A 22,685-nucleotide genomic window follows, 5' to 3' on the forward strand; every position below is an offset into this window, starting at 1 on the left:
CCTCCGTACTTATGTGTTACGTGGATGATGGTAAATGATCATGGCAGTCAGTTCCATAGGCCTCCAAGCCACTGGAGTAACACTGTCATTGTTACTGTAATTTTCAGTAGTCTTTATCCAAGGCTCCTGATTATCGTATAAATAACAGCCTCCGCCTAATACTTGGCCCATTCTTTTTAAGGGCTAAGAAATCCTTTGCACTCACCATTTGACATGCTTTTGTTCGTTTATTGATTGTTTCTCTCACTAGTATATAGTGGCAGAAACTTTGTCCACTATTGTGTATTTCTTAAATATTTGGCATATTATGCAATGAGGGTTGTTGCTGTTCAGTTGCCCAGCCATGTCCAACTCTTTGCGACCCCATGCAATGAGTATTATAGAAGAAATGAGATTTCTGTTCATACTGAGGTTTGCAAAGTTGTGGGAAGATGGAATATAAAGATTCTATTGTTCTAATTGCATTGGAGACATGAAACTTGTGTTTTCTGGATGAGGTAGATTCTGGCACAGAGGCTAACTACAATTTATTATTCTCTCTGTCTAGACAGATTTAAATTCTTAAGAGAAGCCATTAAAATTCTTTTGGATTCCTACTTTCTAGAAGTGGGCTTGGCTGTTACTGAGTAACATTAATCTAGCTGTGGGGAGGACTTTTTGCCTCCTCGTCTCTCCTCTCTGGATCTTAGAGTGGGGAAACGGACTTTTGTTTCACCTGTAAATCTACAAGTATTTATCCCATCATATCAATGCATGTACAAAATAGCATGCCACACATGTGAACAATAAAAGCAAAAAAAGATTACTGAATTTATTTTAACAAATCTAAGAATGAATCTTGATCACTTAAAAATGGTGGGACAGTCTTGTAACAGTTGAGATTATATTTCTGTTTTTTAAACATAAGATATTTTTGGACATAGAGGTGAAAATTTCTAGTATTTACAGTTTCCCAGAGAAGAAATCTGAGAATCATTTACATAGAGGTTTTTGTTGGGGATGAGAGGACAAAATAGACTGGAAGCATGTTTGTGTAGGAAGGCTAGGACCAGAATTTAGCCCTCAAAGAAAGAAAAATGCAAATACATTGGGGGTAGATGGTGATAGTGTGTTAATTCCTTAGCTGCATGTAGACTTATTAGGTCACTTATAACTAGGGTGGCATATAATTTATATTCCAAACTGGGGCACTGTTGAGAGTGAAAGTATATGCTGTCTGAATGGAACACTGGGACAACGGGTGTAAACCAAGACTGTTTCAGGAAAACGAGGACATTTGCTCACCCGCTGGTAATAACATACTTTTCTCCAGACTTAGTCCCAGTTATTTGAACTTCTCCATGTAATTTGTTTTCTCCTTTAGTGAACTCTAACGTGCATTCACAGAGTCTCTTACGCTTTGGTTCCTTTTACCTGGTCTCGGTGGAATGAAAGAATTCTTTGCATATTTTCTGCAGCCCTGGACTGTTCTGACTTACAGCATTGGTAGAGGTAAGTACAGAGCTTGTTCTGGGTTGTTAGCTAACCTTTTATTCTGCTTAGGAAATCAGCTTTTGTGTGTTTCTGATCCAGTGTTTGATTGTTTTGAGAGCTGTGGTATGTCTCCTTAACTGGATTGATGAACTGTTATCAAGTTGTTAGAATGTAGTGAAAAAAAGAGTTTGTAATTTTCGCATTTACCCTTAAATTGCTTGGTACATATTTAATAACATATTGTTTTCTTTTCTATAGGTGGGATTGTAATTCTGAAATTTCAGATCTTCAGAGAAGGGAAGGAGAACACCTTGTGCTTATACCACGGACATGTAATTTTTTTTATGTTGGAACACTGTAATGCTTTTGTTTTGTTTTCCTATTCAACTTAAATAAAAATTTTTATTCTTATATTAAGTGATGTGTTTTTATTCTATTAAGTAACTTCTTATTGTTATCTTACATTGTGTGGAAAATTAGACATTGTAATAGTACCTCTGAGATAGTGCTTACCAAAATGCGATTCTCCTCACCTATGAAATCTTATTTGAAATCTGGGTTGGGACTAAAGTTATCTAGGTTTGGAAACCGCCTGAAATCCTAAACAGTCTAAAAATTAAGGTGTTTGTTTATAGCTAAGCTTGGAGCCATGACTGTTCTTGTGTGTGTGTGTGCTCACTCGCCCACTTGTGTTCAGTTCTTTGTGACCCGGTCCGTAGACTGTAGCCCACCAGGCTCCTTTGTCCATGGAATTTTCCAGACAGGGATACTGGAGTGGGTTGCCATTTCCTCCTTCAGGGGATCTTCCCGACCCAGGGATCAAACCGGTACCTCTTGCATCTCCTGCATTGGCAGGTGGATTATTGACCCTCGTTCCACCTGGAAAGCCCCATGTCTGTTGTTAACAGAGGCCTATTGTTTCTCCGTACAGTCTGCCATCTAGTGGTAGGAATGCAGAGTACACCACAACAACATGGTTTTCAGACTTTTCCTGTTACAAATGCTTTACATAGGAGGCTGAAGCATTTTCATAGGGGTGAAATGACTATTTCAGTTGAAAAAGAAGGTAGTGGCTTTGAATTCTGAGAGTGTTCCAAGACCATGTTTTTCTATATAATGCTTTCATGACTTGAACTTTCTTCTGTTCTTGTTGTGAGATTTTTATGTATTCATAACAAGTTGATGCCATAAACAGACAAATGCCTAAATAATAATAGATAATTTTAAGAGACAGTAGTTTGAGCTGATTTGAAAAATATGCTTTGTGTGTGATTAAAATTTTAAGGCAACTGTTTGATGATGGCATTAACAAAAACAATTTATTTTAAACTTTATGGACAGTTTAGCAAACTTGGCTTGTATAATCGGTGATACAAGAGGTAAATTTCAGCAAAGTATTAATGTAGAGTACCTTAGGATTGGCTTTGTTTACCTAGCTCCATCTGAATTCTTTCTTCTCTTAGATATACCTTTGTTAGTTCTACTTCTTTCCTTTGCTACACATGTACAGGAGACCAGTCCTTTCTATTTTTTAAAGTGTTCTAAAGATGCTAGTAAAGTAATGCTCAAAATTCTCCAAGCCAGGCTTCAGCAATACGTGAACCGTGAACTTCCTGATGTTCAAGCTGGTTTTCGAAAAGGCAGAGGAACCAGAGATCAAATTGCCAACATCCGCTGGATCATGGAAAAAGCAAGAGAATTCCAGAAAAACATCTATTTCTGCTTTATTGACTATGCCAAAGCCTTTGACTGTGTGGATCACAATCAACTGGAAAATTCTGAAAGAGATGGGAAACCAGACCACCTGACCTGCCTCTTGAGAAACCTATATGCAGGTCAGGAAGCAACAGTTAGAACTGGACATGGAACAACAGACTGGTTCCAAACAGGAAAAGGAGTCCGTCAAGGCTGTATATTGTCACCCTGCTTATTTAGCTTATATGCAGAGTACATCATGAGAAATGCTGGACTGGAAGAAACACAAGCTGGAATCAAGATTGCCAGGAGAAATATCAGTCACCTCAGATATGCATATGATACCACCCTTATGGCAGAAAGTGAAGAGGAACTCAAAAGCCTCTTGATGAAAGTGAAAGAGGAGAGTGAAAAAGTTGCCTTAAAGCTCAACATTCAGAAAACGAAGATCATGGCATCTGGTCCCATCACTTCATGGGAAATAGATGGGGAAACAGTGTCAGACTTTATTTTTTTGGGCTCCAAAATCACTGCAGATGGTGACTGCAACCATGAAATTAAAAGAGGCTTACTTCTTGGAAGGAAAGTTATAACCAAACTAGATAGCATATTCAAAAGCAGAGACATTACTTTGCCAACAAAGGTCCATCTAGTCAAGGCTATGGTTTTTCCAGTGGTCATGTATGGATGTGAGGGTTGGACTGTGAAGAAAGCTGAGTGCCAAAGAATTGGTGCTTTTAAACTCTGGTGTTGGAGAAGACTCTTGGAGAGTCCCTTGGACTGCAAGGAGGTCCAACCAGTCCATTCTAAAGGAGATCAGTCCTGGGTGTTCTTTGGAAGGAATGATGCTGAAGCTGAAACTCCAGTACTTTGGCCACCTCATGCGAAGAGTTGACTCATTGGAAAAGACCCTGATGCTGGGAGGGATTGGGAGCAGGAGGAGAAGGGGAAAACAGAGGATGAGATGGCTGGATGGCATCACTGACTCCATGGATGTGAGTTTGAGTGAACTCCAGGAGTTGGTGATGGACAGGGAGGCCTGGTGTGCTGTGATTCATGGGGTCGCAAAGAGTCAGACATGACTGAGTTAGTATCTGAAATGAACTGAAAGATACTCAACACTTCTTGAATCTTGTTACATTTTTTATTCCTCTTTCTAAAAAAGTTGATTTCTTTTGGTGGTCTTCATAAGCACCTGAAATTGCACTCATGAAGGTGTTTTCAGGTTAATATATCTTCTTCAAAAATTTTGTTTAAAATTGAGAGCTAGATGATGCGAGAATTTGTGAGGATTTATAGCAGCTTTTCTGTTGAATAGTTTTTAAGGGGGGCAAAACCTCTTATATGATTTAAAAAAAAAACAGTTGAAAGAAAAACTTACTACTCAATAACCAGATTAAATATAACTATACTATCATGCTCTTAATATAGCTGTCAGTTCTGTTCAGTCGCTCAGTCGTGTCCGACTCTTTGCAGTCCCATGAACCACAGCACTCCAGGCCTCCCTGTCCATCACCAACTCCCGGAGGTTACCCAAACCCATGTCCACTGAGTTGGTGATGTACTGATGTATAATTATCAAACTATCAAGTCATCTTTACATTTTAGTTTTCGCCAGTATGAATCTTAATTTTCACCAGTGTGAGTCCTTAGTCCATTTATTTTTGCAGAAAACACACTGGCAGAAATAGCACACCTAGTTGTGCCAACAGGCTGATTTCTCCCTGCAGCTGCAACTTGTTTTTTTTTGTTTTTTTTTTTTGTTTTTTTCAGTAAGATGGGAGTTTGCCTTACTTTCTTTGTTGGTTCTGGAGTTTCCTCAAGACTCACCTACATTAGTGTGAGACTGAACTTGTATTCAGAGTACTGGTCTACCTCTGCAACAGGGGCTACCAGATTTCCAGCTGTTATACTTGCAGCTCTTGTGCTTATACCACCTCTTCCTCATCCTTGAGGAAATAAAGGAAGAAATCAATGCTGTCTTTTCTGCCAGTGATCATGACATGCTCTAAAGGGTCTGGAATTAGTTACAGTACATGTTTGCTGTGTGATGTGAGAGGTCCTTACTGAAATTTGTGAAAATATGGAAATAATAGTGATATAGTTCCTTTACATACTGGTTTTAACTAGCCGTTATACATGTAACTTAGTTGCTGAGTGATTTTGAAAGTGTTCAGTTCTTTTGGCATCACCCCATATTTGGGCAAATATGCTATACATCAGAAAATAGAGTATATCTGAGATCTTAATGTTACTCTGCATTATTCTTTAACATGGTTTTGGTATAATATACTGTGAGCGTTTTCCCCACTCAGCTTTTTTTCTTTTCTGTGTATTTGTTGGCCTCATAGTATTTCACTACCAGACTGCTGTCATTTAATGAGCTAGTATTCCTCCATTATTGAACGTGTCCACTCACATTGTGACTTAGGCACCTTAGCTTCATAGTACCCTTATCAAAACTTTTGGGATATCATTGTCATTTCTTTTTAGTGCTTTGAATGCGTCTTTCTCTCCTCTTTCGAGTTAACTCAATCCTTATTATTTGTACTGAGTATTCTATATTATGTGAGTCTTTCCCTAGTTTTAATTTTAAATCCAGTTAAAATGTTGGTTAGATTGGTTTCTTAAGGTATAAATCAGTCTGTAAAGGTTGTATTTTTGAATTAATGTGAAAGTCTAACACATTTCTCACAGAGGATCCCAGAAACTTTAAAGAAAATAGCTACATCTTAATTTGGACCATATTTTGTGACCGTTTACACAAAAAATTGAATGATGTAAGATGGTTCATCATTCTGTTTCCCGGACATCTTTTGGCTGAGGTCTGATTTCAACTTGCATGTTTTCTAAATACTTTCAGACTTTTCCTAAGTGAAAAAAACTGTGCTGATACTTTATAGCAAAAGTTCAGAAGCTTTTCTTTATCCTCTCATTGCTGTTTCTTGGTGAATATTTGTTTGTACTCCTACCCAGGAAAAGTTTCGAAGATCTGATCAGCGAAGCAACATATGATGAACCACTTAATTTGCCTTCCAAATTGAGTGTGTCTCCAGTTTTCTAGATGATTGAAGAGATCAATCTTATGCTACTAAAATAATTTCTGAAGGCAGTTGCAAAAGGAGTGTCTTTGGAAATGACCCCTTTGAAAGAGACAGTAATATGTGGCTAAATGATTGTGATGCATTGTGCTTTTTTAAAAAGACTAGCTTTAGGCAAGCTCTTTTATTAGAAAATCTACTTTGGGTATCAGTGTAGTTTTGATATAGCCTAGTGAGTGCCTGTTTAGATGAGAACTTGAGGCTTTTACATTCTGCTAATGGTGCATGTCACTGACTGGGTTGCCTGACTTGTGGAAATCTACCCTTCGACAAGTCAATACTGATCTGTGGCTATCTGGTAACTGGTTATTTCTTAATTTTTGTACTTTACTGAACATGTCCTGATGAATACAAAAATATATATTTGCATTTCACCGCTTTTCTTATTATTTTTAAATTAGCTAGAAATTTAGAACCTGCATTAAATTGGCTAGTTGGGTATTTGCTTTGTATATGTTTCCAAGCATCCTTATGTTTTACAAAAAATGTAATTCTGTTACTAAGTCTGGTATTTAGTAGTGAGCTCCTGTGACCTTACCTATGGGTCAGTACGTTACCTGTGTTAATGCAGTAAACATTTATTTTATCTACCCCAGACCTTGTTTGTTGGAGAGGCATATTAAATAATAAAATTGAGCATTTTGTTTTAAAAGTTTAGATTGGTTCCTTCTGCTGTCTCTGTGTGGAAAAATGCTCTTCATTTCCATAGTAGGCCTGTTTTCCTCTGCTCTTAAATACTAGAAATCCTCATGAATTCTCACCTATACTTAAAGCAGAGAACCAATATGCCATATAGTTTTTTGTTTTTTTTTTTTGAGTGTAGAGTTTAGGATTTGTTACTGATGTAATATTAAAGAAGGTTTTACATTTTTTATATTCTCAAGGTAAACAGCTAAATGAAAATATGAGTTTCTACTTTGGAAGCCTTTTGATGGTAAAGGAAGTTTACTTTCAAGTTTGTGCTTTTTAAGAAATGAAATCTGAATTGAGAATGAGAAAAGCAGTAGCTATCAAGGTTTCCATGATATGCTTGATATTTGTTTGAAACAATTGGCTTTTGGTTGATTAGAGGTGTGGAAAACATTTTCCTTCCTGAATTGTTGGGGCTCAAGCTTAGAAGCATTTTCAGGTTACTACTATAGTAGAAACATTGTTCAGAGGAAAAATTACCCCTGCAGAAAATGACTGGTTGAGTTAAAGTACTACGGGCAAGTGTGTTCTGCAGGGTTTGTGTGACCATGCAGTGTATTTTCTCCCAGAAACGTTTGTATATCTTTGGTTTTTGCATTTGGTCTACTCTGAATTTATGCATGAACTCTTATCCTATTTTTCCTGTTATATATGAAGTGTTACATTTTAGCTTCTGCAGTTTCCTTCCATTTTTATGTGGTCATTTCTAAATGCTATGAAATATAGTTTTCATAACATTACAATAAACCATTACTTGTTGGATCCCCTTTAACTTTGAAGTTGAGAATTTTCTCATGTGATGGGCTTAGGTCTGTTTTTAACCTTTTGGGGATTGCAGGTTGTGCAAAGAGTTGTAGATCATTGGTGTAATTTGTATAAAAAATACATTTTGAATGGTCATGTTAGGGCTGTTCAAGTGCATGCTAAAATAAATGTTATTTATTAAAAAAGTGTGAGTGACCATTGTATGCATTGCACTATTCTTAGGAAATCCAGCAGAGAACATAATAGAGCCCTCCCTACATGGAACTTATACTTTAATTAGAAGAGAAAGACATTAAACACGTTATAATGAGTTAGGTGATAAGTGCTTTGGAGAGAAATAAAGCAGAATAAGAGGATATAGTGAGGGTTTGGAGGTAGAGGATTGCCTTAAGGCTTTGTTACTTTTTATAAATATTCAGAGATGTTCATCTGATAGGTGACATTTGAGCAAAGATCTATAGTAATAAAGGAGTAAGAGAAGTGTGGATATCTGGGAAAAGAATATTCTAGGCAGAAGGAACAAAATACTGAATACCTGAGGTTAAGAGTGCTTGGCTCGTGGAAGGCATTGCAAAGAAGACAGTGTAACTGAAGCAAAGTGATGAGGAGAGCTGATCACAAAGGGAATATATCCTCGATGCAATATACGTATCTACTGTATAACATGCTCATTGAAACTGAAATCTACACTTTTCCCTTCATTTAGAATCAGGCTGTCTCTGACTAATGCTCATTGAAACTGAAATCTACACTTTTGGCTTCATTTAGAATCAGGCTGTCTCTGACTAATCCAGCGATTTACTGACCTCCCTGATTAAGAATATGGAAAATTACCAACAAAAGTATTTGCAGATTCGTTTTAAAATCTCTGATTCTAGATGCGAGTGATGGGGAAGTAAATAATAAAAGTATAGAATTGTGTACCAGCTTTAGTGTCTGTGTGGTGGGTACCTTAGTCTGTGGAGAGGAGAATTTCACAAAGGAAAATACATCATTCATTTTGAGGAATGAGCAAGAATGGAAGGATTTAGGTATGAAGCAGCAATATGTGTATGTGTGTGTGAGAGAGAGAGTCGCTCAGTTGTGTCCAACTCTATGGACTGTAGCCCTCCAGACTCCTCTGTCCATTGGATTCTCCAGGCAAGAATAATGGAGTGGGTAGCCGTTCCCTTCTCCAGGGGATCTGCAGGACCCAAGGATTAAACCCAGGCCACCTACATTGCAGGCAGATTCTTTACCATCGGAGCCACCAGGGAAGCCCGTCTTGGAAGTTAAGGTTCAACAAGGAGGATGGGAGATCATTGAGGTTAGTCAGTGTCATGGCCAGTTTTTATTTGGGCATGTGGGGTAGGTGAGACCCCAAATGAGATCTCATTAGAAGTGAAGAGGCCAGTCAGTCCAGCATTTTCTTAGTGGGGACAATTTTGGGTGGAGCAGCTTTTTTTCTTTTTTAATGTTTGTTTATTTTTGGCGGTGCTAGGTCTTTGTTGACGTGGGGGCTGCTCTCTGGTTGAGGTGCATGAGCTGCTCACCGCGGTGGCTTCTCTTGCTGCGGAGTGCGAGCTCTGGGCGTGCGGGCCTCAGTGGTTGCGGCTCTGGGCTCTAGAGCACAGGCGCAGTAGGTGTGGCGCGCAGAGCCATGTTGCCCAGCGTGGGGGAGATTTTCCTGGATAGGGACTGAACCCGTGTCTCCTGCAGGTGGATTCTTTACCGCTGAGTGGGGCGGGGCAGCTTTTAATTGCGGAGAGTCAGTTGCGCATGGCATGCCAGTCTCCCTCAACTTTGTCCTCACATGCCAGTAAAGCCCTTCAGAGGGTATGATAATTCCTCCCTAACTTGGTTCTAAATACTCCCAGGACTGGTTGACTTCTAGTTAGGGAAACATAGGATCTTCGCTCTGGCTTTGTCAGTGATAGTGGGGTGGAGAGAAGAAGGTGGGATATCTAGAAGTTCAAGAGACTTGGTTCTTGATGGGCTCTAGGGAGTGTTCACAAAAACATGTGGGTGTGCGAACACATACACACATGTAGAAGTGCCCTTGGGCAAGTATTGTGACAAAAAATTTTGTGACGGGTTCAGTTTTGGAAAGTAAGATTCTGAGGAGTAAAATGATTATTGACATCATTGTGAGAAGTAACTGTTAAATGAATAACTTACAAAGATAATTTCTGGAAGGATAAAGAAAAATACAGATACATAAGAATAAATCCATGGGAAAACAGGAAGCTAGGAATATAATTTCATATATTAAAATCAAAACTTGATCACTGTGTTTGATGTTTTAAAGGGTTCAAAATGAGCAGAACATAGATAGGGCTTGCTCCCAGTAAATTATATTTTGAGAGAGAATATCTTTGGAATAAGGCAAGTACAATATATTCAGTGTCTTGGGGCAGGTATAAAGTACTATTTAAGATCAAATTTAAAATAGGAGAAGTAAAATATCAGAAGCTGAACCATTCAAACCAAGTTGGATGAACTATTTAATTTTTGTTGCAAGTAGTATCAATTGTGAAAGCCTTGTGTTCCATGGGCATTCTGTTTGACTGTCCTGTGCTTTGTTCTTCAGGCATTGTTGGCCAGGGTAACTGCTTATCTAAAATGCATTTGCTTATCAAATGTTACTTTGTACAGAAATTGGCCCTATTAAACAAACATTTTTGAAAGATTATAAGCAGATAAACGGTCATAGTTGCATTGTTTCTTTTTAGCAATCACAGCCAAGTTAGATCACTTGAGTTCATATTTAATCATTAGGTACTAAAGGTGAAAAGTGGACAATCTTTTAATGAGTCACAAATAAATAATATTTTCCCCCTTAATGGTACTTACAACTGAGGTAGTTATTATACATTTTGTTTTATGCATACTTTTAAAACAACTCATCTCTTGATCTTCTTCATTACATGTCTAAATTGGATCATTTTGTATTTTCTTCATTGAATTTGCCAATAATATCTGTGAAGCAGATATGAGGTGAAATTCTGAGAGGTATATTAACTTTTTCTTTTAGTTTTGGTGCTAGAACAATTGTAGATTAGACTATTTTATGGTAATGTTTTCCAGTTATTTATATTTTAAAATAAAAAGTTAGAACTTACATTGTTTTACTTGTTTTCAGAATAATAATTGAGTAGAGTTCCTGAATCAGTTCTTTGGAAATTCGTTGCGCTGAGAAACTTTCAGCCATTTTCAGTTTTGTCAATATTAGCTAGTTGCTATCAAGTGAAAACTGAGCGAACTCAGAACTGAAGGGAGAAAAGAATGAGAATTGTTTTCTATAAACAAACTGAGAGTCCTGTCCACTCACAGACCACATATCTGCTCTATTAGTACAAGCACAGCATTCTAGGGAGGATTTTAATAAAGGTGTTCGACCTTCAGCTTGTGTCTGTTTCTATATGTATGAGTTAACTGTAAGGATGAATATTATTAGTATTGTAGTTCTAAATTTTTATAAGAAGTAAGAGAACTGAGAGTTACTCGAGGCCTTGAAACAATAAAATGTGCTTCAGGGTGAAGGAAGTGTGATTTACTTTCTGGTATTATTGATTAATTATGTGATATTTATCAATGCCCTGTTTACTTCTCAGATAGAAGTTCTGTCTCAGTTGTTCTCTTGGGAGGATTTTTTAACAACTTTTCCAAACTATCCATTTTTGTTCCACTCTTGTTAAACGTTTACTCTATTAGTATGCAGACCTACCGTTAAAAGTAAAGCAGAGTAAATTAATCTTTTTTTTTTTTTATTGCAGACTTAATTCAGTGCACAAATGAGATGAATGTGAACATCCCGCAGTTAGCAGACAGTTTATTTGAAAGAACTACTAACAGTAGTTGGGTGGTGGTCTTCAAATCTCTCATTACAACTCATCATTTGATGGTGTATGGAAATGAGGTAAGCAGTATTTTTGGTTAACAAGTGTCCTGGGGGTGTTGACTGGTTCAGGTTGCTTCTCCCACTGACACCTCAGAAATGCCTATAGCAACTGAATAATATATATAGGTCAAAAGGGCAGAAATAGAATTGTAGACCCTACACTTTTTTTTCTGCCTTTTAAGTCAGAAAGCAGAAAGTGGGTCAGAGCACGGGGGACTTTCAGTAATGGGATCGAGAAGCAAAGATTAGTGCCCGGAGATGGGTTCTGTAAGCAGCTCTGGTTTTGCAGGCCTTTGTGTATAGCTTATATGTTTGTCTCTGTTCACTTGGTTTTTCATTACAGCCCAGTCAGGTTTCTCTCTGATCTCATATAGTTGTTTGTAGAAGCCCTTTGCCTAGTTCAAGGCTGTGATATTAAGGACTAAGATGGCATTTTGCTGAGAGGGTCTGATTGAAGAATACCTTCTTCAGCAGAGTTGTGTCTAAAGTCTTCATTACCCAGAAAGGGTAACGAATAAGATGCATAAACCTTTGCAATTTAACGTCTGGAGAGAATCATGTTGTTTTCCATGATAGCCCAGTAGCTAATTTTTGAGTTCTTGATTTTCTCAGCCTAGTATGCTTACTTGTAAAATTGTGTCAAAAGGAGTATTTAAAACTGTGTTTAAAGAAAGTTTGAATGGAATTAGATAAATCTAGGACCTTGGTATGTGCCTTAGAAAAATGCAGATCACGGATTGCTAGGAGATAGTTCCCAGTGAGATGAGGAAGGACTTTTTTGATTATATTTGTAGTTTTTAAATTTTAAAAGTTATTTTCAGGAGTGCTACCTGAAGTATGATTACTTAAGTAACACATGTGACCCATTTTTAGGACATGTTACTCAGTTGCTTTCTAACTCATTATTAGCAATATACAGAGTCAGTAGAAAAAATTGAATATACTAGCTTCAGTGTAACCTAAAACATTTTCATCTTAACTAGAATAATAGTTTCTATTTTTATTCGGAATGTGTTTACCTAAGATCATGATCATCTGTTCAGAAGAATTTCAGGCTTGTATATATTTTTTTACCTTAAAGAATAAACTATGCAATGCTAAAGAGGCAGACATTCAGTGGTGACTTTCAGAGGTGAATAAGGTAATAATTTGCCCAGTGCTCAGTCGTGTGCAGCTTTGTGACCCCATGGACTTGTAGCCTTGCCAGTCTCCTCTATCCATGGAATTTTCCAGGAAAGAATACTAGAGTAGGTTGCCATTTCCTGCTCCAAAGACGTTTCTGACCCAGGGATTGAACCAACATCCCTTGGGTCTCCTGCGTTGGCAGGCGAGTTCTTTATCGCTGAGCCACCTGGGAAGCCCCAACGGTGATAATACCAGAAACAAAACCTTTTTAAAAGGCAAAAAAATAGAAAGTTGACTGTCATTCCTTACAACTGACTGACAGGAAGAGAAAGGTAGCATTTCAGTAGTGGTTTTCAGATAAACTGTTTGCCTTCAGTAGCTGAGAGAAATTTGGCGCTCTGCTCTTTTTTGGGTGCTAGTTTGTACAACCCTCAAGTTTTTGCATTGGCAGGCGTTACTGGTCTGTGAGAGTATGCATAGAGTTTCACTATGCTGTGGTGATGGAGATTCTCTAGAACAGTTGTTCTGAAATAGGGCAAGGCAGGCGAGTGATTTTCACCCTCAAGGGACATTGGCATAACTGGAGGGGATGCTACTGGCATGTAGTAGGTAGAGGCTGCTGGCATGCTGAACACTTACAAGTGCACAGCACAGCCCCTCACAAAAAAGAATCATCAAAACTTACGAAAATCATAGAGTGTTACATTGTCTTAGGATTTTTTTTTTTTTTGGTCTGAGGATATTTGAATGCATTTTGAAACAAGTTGTTTTAGGATAAGTGATGAAACAGGAGTCTTTGATTGTCAAATTGTTTTTCAAAATCATGGTTGTTAGTTTGTGGTGATCTCTGATGAACACTATTGAGTCAGAGAAGTGATCATGTACATAAAATTGATAGTAATCCTCTGCATACATTTACAAAAGTAGTCCTTTTAAAATTTGTCCTACAAAGTTGAAAAGAGTTTCTTTAGCTGTTTTAGAGGTTGTGTGTAAAAGGAAATTAAGGCAGTGTTCTATGGTAAACATTTTGGAGAGGGGCTTGACAGTATTTTGAGAAGATGAATTTTTATACACCTGCTGAGCCAACAGTTCAGCCCTAAGTGTATATCATGAGAAACCCTTGCATGCCTGCAGGTGGAGACCAGTACAAAGACGTCAGTGAAACATCGCTAATAACAGTAAAACTGGAAAGAACTTAAGTGTCCATGTTGAAATGGATATATAACGGATGCAGTAGTTTGTTGAAATACTCACACATTGTTGAAAATGAGTGAACTAGATGTGCATATATTAAATTGATAATTCTTGGGAAGAAGTTATTAAAAAACACATTGGAAAAGAATGAGTACAGTATAGAATTTCTGTAAATTTAAGATAGAAACCAAAATTATGTACTGTTTTTAGATCCTTATATATGTAGTAAAATTTTAAAAAACATTCATGAGAATGATAAAAACCTACTTTAGAAAAGTGATTGCCTTTGCAGAGGGAGGAAGAGAAGGGAATGGTGTTGAAGGCATGTGTCTTTAGTAGTGTGTAATTTGATTCTGTAAGGGGATCTAAAGTGATCTTTAATATGGACTGTGGGTAAAAGGATGTCTGTTCTGTTATACTCCAGTATGATTACTGATATTCTGTTTTTAAAAAGAAATAATAAAAATTTGGATCACTAGATACCTGTTTTAAAATAAAGGCACCATCTGAATATGATTAGCTGTAGCTATAATATGCTATAGCAAAGCACTTCTAGTTAAAAGTGCCTGTTTCCTTTTAACTTTAATACCATAGCTGTGGGCATTAGACTTTAATACATTCCTGCATGCTAGTGAAAAATATGTTTTATGTTTTTGGGAGGACTGAAGATGATAAATTTAAACTAGATAAGATTAATGTGTTAACCACCACTTTCCCCCCTAATTCTCAAGTTAAAGTTTCTTAGATGGCAGTACTATTTGACATAATCATTTGTTGTCTTTTTTTCCCCCAGCGTTTCATTCAGTATTTGGCTTCAAGAAACACGTTGTTTAACTTAAGCAATTTTTTGGATAAAAGTGGATTGCAAGGTAAAGACACCTTATTCATTACAGAAAAATCAAGAGTGACCCCATTTGAGGATTACTGCAAAGTTGAACTATGTTCTTTAGAACATATGCTATGGAGGAGCCTCATGTTTTAGTGACGGTTGTAGAGAAGAAAAAAGTATCTTTGCATAAGAAGATTGATTGACTTCACTTCTTGCCACCCAGAGCTCTTTGAGAAGCAGTATAAAGTAGCAGTTTAAGAGCATGGGTTCTGAAAGTGGACTGCCTGGATTGAATCCCATCTCTAACACCAACTGCATAAATTTGAGCAAGTTACTTTACCTCTCTGCATCTGTAAAATCAGGAGTAATGATAGCACCCACCTGTAGGATTATCATGAGGTGTAACCTAGTTATACGTGTAAGGTGCCCAGAATGATGCCTGGCACATAGGAAACACTACTTACATTCTGTTACAGTTGTTCTAAATCGTATACAACTAAAGATTGATAAGTATGAAAAATATTAAATTGATTAATGATTTGAGGAGTAGCATTTTGGTTCCATAGGACGTTAAATTTGAGTTTGGTGTTATCAAGTAGTATAAGAAAACAAGTTTTTTAATTCCCAGCAAATAAAATAAATAAAAGGAATGTTGGTCGAATAAAACAATTATTTAGTGAAGTTCTAAGGGGAAAATTTTTCTAAGCCACATATGACATATCTAACTTTAAAAATGTAAAGTTAGGTGTAACTTTACATATCTGTAAATGTAGAAAGTAACTTTTAACGTATCTGGTTTCCTTGTTGTTTTTGTTATTATTTTATACTTTATTCTAAGAAATGTTGAGAATATCATACATTTTAGTAGCAAAGGTAAGTATAATATGTTTTTCAGATGAATTACTTATTAATACTTACCAGGTATTTTATTTATTTTACTTTAATTCAGTAACATGAAATTGCTGTAGTCTAGTACTGTAGCCCTCCATGTTCGTACTGTCTTAACGGGATCTGTTACACTTAGCCAGAGCGAGACTGTTAGCATTATAGAATAACTCTAGGAAGAGCCTCATAAAGGACATACTAAGACCATACTAAAGGAGTACTCAGCAGTAAGTTTCAGCTGGGAAATATCTTTAGAAAAGGTAAGATTTGTGCTGTGCTTTGAAAGATGGATGAGAATGTGAGTTGACTTAAACAAAGGTACACAGATGTATGTGGATGGTAAAGAGCATGGGTGTTTATTTATAGAGCAAATGAAAATGAATAGAGTGTAAGATGAGGTGTTGGAGAATATGTAATGGCAGATAACCCTTGGAAAGCTGTTTGGGGCCAAAATCATGCAGAAAGGATTTTGATATATTTGGGATTTTATAATGCAGTGAGAAACCATCAAAGTTTTTGAGTTGAGGGAGGAGGAGAGAAGGAACATGTGTTATTAAAAAAACCACTCTAGCCTGTTGTATTTGAGTGAGTAACATCTTAAAGGACCTTGAGACTGCTCTGGTCATTATTTTGCTCATCTAGTAGAGAGTTAATGAGGGCTTGAATTGTGGCTTCTGTGGAGATGAAAATCAGTAGAATTTAGTGAGTAGCTGTGTATGTGTTTATGAACTGTTCAATACTTCTTTACTTTTGGCAGTTGAAAGTACTAATTAGAATTGAATACTCAGTCTTTCAGAGATTCTGGAAGATCAGTAATCTGTGCATAGAACCAGCTGTTACAAGGTTGATTTTACTTTAATGAGAGATATCATGCCTTAAATAAGGGGGGGAAAATGAAGCCATGAAATCCCTTTTTCAAGTAAAATCTTCAGTAGAAGCTATCTGTATATATAATAGGTGAAACTGGAGCTGTTTTGTTTTCTGGAACATGGATAAAACTACCTCATCTTTTTATTTCTGCTTTCAGCCTTATTTAGTTCATTTGAACTGTAAGAGTCTGGAAAACAATATGCAAATCACTACTCTAGAGCAGAATATATGCATATGTTCCAAGTGGGTTTTTTGTGTCTCATTAACTACTGATTTTCTACTTTCTTGAGATGGAAATTAAGCACTTCTAGTGACAGGGTTTTAAGGCTTTCATTCATTTATGTAGAGAACAGTTTTTAGGCCTTTTATTTAAAGCTTATATTCAAAGATATTATAAAGGTTAGACTGAAATGATAAGTTATAATTCAGTGATGTTTTTGTAATTTTGATTGCTGATGTATTTTGTTGGGTGGAGTCTGGTATATTTTATTCAGTATATACTGGCTGTTATACTGGTTGTATATATTATAATTAAACTTAAAGTACGTGAGATAATTATATACATCTAATGGCTGTATTTGAAGTAAGAATAATATGGGTATACACAGAGTTCAGGGAAAGTTTTAGAGACCGAGCCTTGAAGGATGAGAGATGTTTCTCCCCTTAGTGAGGATCTAGTAGAGTGTATTAGAGGGAACAGTATTAACTAAAGAGCTGAAAAATGTGAGTATATAACACCTTATACAATACACTAATAGCTATGAGAATATCTGAGGGCAGTGATTTCTTTCTGTTCACTGATTTTTCTCCAGTAGCAAGTTAGTGAAAGTGAAGTCGTGTCCGACTCTTTGCAACCCCGTGGACTGTAGCCTATCAGGCTCCTTCGTCCATGGGATTTTCCAGGCAAGAGTGCTGGAGTGGATTGCCATTTACTTCTCCAGGGGATCTTCCCGACCCAGGAATTGAACCCGGGTCTCGCACATTGCAGGCAGACGCTTCACCATCTGAGCCAGCTACTAAGAAATATTTGCTGAATAAATGAATTGGTGATTATGTTAAATCCAGTCACTGTACTTTGTGTGTGTGTGTGCACTTGTTTTGGTGTTATATCTTTTTAAAGTAGCAGAGACCATCAACTAAAATTAAATTTGTTAGATGAAGATGAACTAGAGTAGAATGGATCTGCTTTTACAGTGAAGGTGAAAGTCGCTCAGTCGTGTCCGACTCTTTGCGACCCCGTGAACTGTATAGTCCATGGGATTCTCCAGGCCAGAATACTGGAGTGAGTATCCTTTCCCTTCTCCAGGAGATCTTCCCAACCCAGGGATCGAACCCAAGTCTCTGGCATTGAAGGCAGGTTCTTTACCAACTGAGCCACAAGGGAAAGAGCAAAAATTTGCAGACTTCTTGAGCCAGGCAGTAGCTAAAACACAAGTTTGTTTGTTTGTTTTTAATAATATTGATTAGATTTTATGGTGCTGAAGTCTTCAAATCTCATGATTATGTTGAAGCAAAATCTTAGAATGATTTAGCTATTCACTTAGAAAGTTTCATTGAAAACTGTCATAGAATTATTTTTTGTTAGGCCTTAAATTTGCATATTGCCACTTATTTCATTGTACAATGCAGTCATTTTCTCTGCTACTTATAAGGTTGGCACCCATAAGTTGTGCTAAATCATATGCAACTAAAGATGGAAAAGTATGAAAAATATTAAATTGATTAATGATTTTGAGGAGAGGGATTTTGGTTCTGCAGGATGTTAAATTTGAGTTATGGGGTTATCAAGTAGTATAAGAAAGCAAGTTTTTCAATTCCCAATAAATAAAAGGAATGTTGGTCAGAATAAAGCAGAATTACTATTTTAGTGAAATTTTAAGGGGGAAGATTTTTCTAAGCCACATAAGACATACCTAACTTTAAAAATGTAAAATATTGTAGATGTTAATGTCACTTAATTCATATCACTAAATTGAAGGTGGAATATCAAGACATTGTGGCCACTGGATAAAATGAGTTGGTTTTCTAAGCTAATCGGGTTTTTAATATTTTATGAAATCCTTTTATGTTTCTTTTCTTACAGGATATGACATGTCTACATTTATTAGGAGGTATAGTAGGTATCTAAATGAAAAAGCAGTTTCATACAGACAAGTTGCATTTGATTTCACAAAAGTGAAACGAGGGTGAGTTAAGCTTTCTTTCATTCTTTTTCTTTTTGACATCTAATGAACTTGAATATTTTAAAATGTTAACTGCAGGCATTATTTGGCAAGCTCCAGGAGATGGTGAAGGACAGGGAAGCCTGGCGTGCCACAGTCCATGGGGTTGCAAAGAGTCAGACACAGCTGAACAACTACACAACAATAGGCATTCTTGATTATGAATTACAGAGTTTCCAGCCAGTCTTAAAAAGATGAACTTCATGTTTTTTTAAGTATATCAGATACTTTTGCACTAGGATTTTCGAAGTTCTTATTAAATTTTTCAACAGCTTTATTGAGACAATTCACACAACATAAAATTCACCCTTTTAAAGTGTACAATAAGTGGTTTTTTTAGTATATTTACAAATTTGTGCAGCATCACTGCTGTCTAATTCCAAAACATGTGTTTGCTTTTCTTCTGGACCTTGGCAGTCACAAATCTACTTTATATCTGTAAGGATTTGTCTGTTCTGAATATTTTTTAGGTTTATAAAAGTAATAAACTATTTTTTAAAAATCCAGGCAACATAGAAATCTGACTTAAACTGTTAATATTTTGCTGTATCTCATCTGTTTTCTGTGTGAAAATAGAAATAAAAATAGGTGTATGAAGACACATAGAAAATCACGTTTGGATCACACTATTTGAAGACTGCTTCCCTCCCCTAATAGGTATTTTAGATATTCTCAGTATCTGTGCACATAGAACCAGCTCGTTCTTTTGAATGGCTTTAGAATTATGTTCTAGATGTACCTTTGATTTATTTCGTTTTTTTAATCTTATAAAAGAAATGTATTGAATATTCTTTTACATGTGCTTGCATTTTTTTTTTTTAATTTATTTTTGATCACACTGCTTGGCATGTGGGATCATAGTTCCCCAACCAGGGTTGAACCCGTGCACCCTACAGTTGAAGCACGGAGTCTTAACCACTGAATCATCATGGAGGTCCCTGTGGTTGCATTTGTAAGTGAAATTTCCTGTAGAATAAATTCTTAGAATTGACAAGTCAAACAATATATACATACATGTACCATTTTAATTGGAGAAGGAAATGGCAACCCACTCCAGTATTCTTGCCTGGAGAATCCCATGGACAGAGGAACCTTGCGGGCTGCAGTCCATCGGGTCGAAAGAGTCGGACACAACTGAGTGACTTTGACTACTTTGACTACCATTTTAATAGAAAACACCAAATTGCCCTGTATAAAAGTGGTACCAAATTATTGAGTTAAATATAGTTATAAATACCTCTTTCACTATATTCTTCCATCATCATGAAAATGTATCTCATTAGGTATTTTGTTAGTTGATTGACTAACTTTTAAATGGTGATATTGAGCCTCTTTCTCTCTTTGTAAAAATACCACTCTTGCTTTGTTAATTGCTTTTTAGTATCCTTTGCCCATTTCTCCATTGGACTTTTAAAATTCTTCTGTCTTAAAAGCTTACTGGCAGTTTAGTCAGATAAATTTAGGTTGGATTTCTAGCTTTACTCCAATTAGATGAGGGATTTTAGTAAGGTACTTCAGCCAGCTTGCTAACTTTTAAAAAATAATTTTATTTGAAATAATTCACTTCCTGAAATGCTGCAGGAACAATACAGATAGCTCCTATACACTTCACTCAGATTCATCAATTTTTAACATTTAATTATTCTTTGTGTATGTGTTTGTTTACTTTTTTGTTTGACCCATTTGAGAGTGGATTATATATAGGGGAAGGGAAGTCGCTCAGTCGTGTCCGACTCTTTGCGACCCCATGGACTGCAGCCTACCAGGCTCCTCCGTTCATGGGATTTTCCAGGCAAGAGTACTGGAGTGGGATGCCATTACCTTCTCTGATGAATGAGTCTACCTATTTGTAAAAATGTGACTGATGAAAACAGTGCAATCACTAGGTTATCACACTGCGAGTTCAGTTGTCAAGAGGGAGCAACTCAAAGGACATCACACAATCTATAAACCAAGCTGGAAGGAGCCATCCAGACTTTGCCCTGCTGAACCCTTTCTGGGCGATGATTAGACAAGTGCTCATATACCTCATGCCGTTTTACAGTTTATAGCTCTTAACATTTCAGTGCCTATTTCCTAAGAAAAAATATCTTTTATTACATATCCATCAATTGGCTAACTTTTTCCACATCATGCCACACAAACTGATGCTATTTTTACAGGACAGTATGTTACATGGAAAGGACTACATGAGACTACATGAGAAGGACTACATGAGAAGGGTTTGGGATTAATGTGCTGGCATACGTATAGCCCATTTGTACCATAGTAGTATGGTGTGGCACAGTTGGAGAGCGTTAACTTAAGCTTCAAGTTAATTCATCTGTGAATTTTTTAAATTTTATTTATTGTTACTGTTGGTTGCACTGGGTCTTCGATGCTGTGTGTGGCATTCTCTGCTTGCAGTAAGTGGGGCTACTCTCTGTTGCAGTGCAGGCTTCTCATTGCAGTGGCGTCTCTTGCTGTGGAGCGCAGCTCTAGGTGTGCGGGCTTCAGTGGTTGAGCACGCGTACTCAGTGGTTGTGGCTCTCAGGCCCTGGCGTGCATGGGCTGCGTTAGTTGTAGCACACAGGCTCGGTAGTTGTGGCCCATGGGCTTCGTTGCTCCATATCATGTGGGATCTTCCCGGACCAGGGATTGAACCCATGTCCCCTGTGCCACTGCAAAGTTTTGTAAATATTGTTTCATTTGTAGAATGGTGATGTTAATAGCATTTATCTATTAGGATTTTTGTGAGAATTAAATGATTTATTGTATATAATGCTTATTAGCACATGACAAACTGACAAGCTTTTGGATTTATTGGGAAAATAAATTGTCACAGGTTATAAATACTGCCCCCCCCCTTTTTTAGCATTTATTAAAACTTTTTAAAAAATCTATGTGATAAAAATTGTTGTCTTTGTTTTTATGGCTACGGTCTTTTAAGCAAATTCGAGTGGGGTTTTCTACCCCGAAGTGATCAATTGACTATGTTTTCATTGGATATTTTTATGGATTCAGTATTTTTATTTAAATCTTAACATTCATTTAGAATATATCTTGATATTAAAAAAGTGAGATGGAGATTAACTACAATTTCTAATAGAAATATGGGATATTCAAAAATCAAAATGAATCATTACCCTGTATGGTTAAGTGGGCTTCCCAAGTGACGCTAGTGATAAAGAACCCACCTGCCAATGCAAGAGACATAAGAGTTGTGGGTTCAATCCCTGGCTCAGGAAGATCCCCTGGAGAAGGACATGGCAGTCCACTCCAGTATTCTTGACTGGTGTATCCCATAAACAGAGAAGCCTGGCATGCCATAATCCATAGGGTCACACAGAGTTGGGCACTACTGAAGCGACTCAGCATGCATGCACTTGGTTAAATGACTTTTCACTTAAATACACTTACTTTAGCCCCTTTTTTGTTATTCTGGCAAATTCTTAGTCATTCTTCAAGATTTCACTCAAATATTTTTTTGAGGAAGCCTTTTTTTCTGTTAGATTTTTTATGACACTCTCATCCATGAAAACAGTACAGTCTCAGATTCTTATTTTCAGGACTTTCCACAGTGTCTAAACATAGTAGATGGTTAATAGTTTTTGAAAAGATTATTAGATGAGTTTCTAAATAGTACATTAAATGGTTCTATGAAAAATGGATCCAGTAAATTGCCCATTAATGTATCTTTTTTAGTTGGTTGTGTTATACATTGGTCCCTTCATTTTCTTTTTGTTTAGCATTTCATTTTTTTGATAGTGTTAACTTGCCGTGTAGAATATCTTGAATTCTAAATTGGTACAATTTGAAGTGGTAAGACATTGTTAGTAACTAGCAAGAGAAAGAATAATCCAGATATTGTCTGTGAGTAAGAGTATGGATGATCAGCCTTTAATTCATTGCTCTTATATTTGGGAAGTATATGAATTTAATTATACTTGATTACAGAAGTAATAAATACTTGTGTT

The 22,685-nt window shown here is 36.8% G+C and overlaps 1 protein-coding gene across 12 annotated transcripts in view; it reads left to right on the forward strand.

The window, feature by feature from the left end:
• Window positions 1–22,685, forward strand: part of PICALM (phosphatidylinositol binding clathrin assembly protein) — a 100,927-nt gene that overhangs the window by 21,281 nt on the left and 56,961 nt on the right. For all 12 annotated transcript variants that reach the window (XM_070365044.1, XM_070365043.1, XM_070365048.1 and 9 more), the window contains exons 2-4: window positions 11,480–11,622; window positions 14,717–14,792; window positions 18,591–18,693. In XM_070365044.1, the coding sequence (XP_070221145.1) occupies window positions 11,480–11,622; window positions 14,717–14,792; window positions 18,591–18,693 (322 nt within the window). The remainder of the gene's footprint in view (window positions 1–11,479; window positions 11,623–14,716; window positions 14,793–18,590; window positions 18,694–22,685) is intronic.

Source organism: Bos mutus, chromosome 29 (assembly GCF_027580195.1).
Source record: "Bos mutus isolate GX-2022 chromosome 29, NWIPB_WYAK_1.1, whole genome shotgun sequence".
Lineage (NCBI taxonomy): Eukaryota > Metazoa > Chordata > Mammalia > Artiodactyla > Bovidae > Bos > Bos mutus.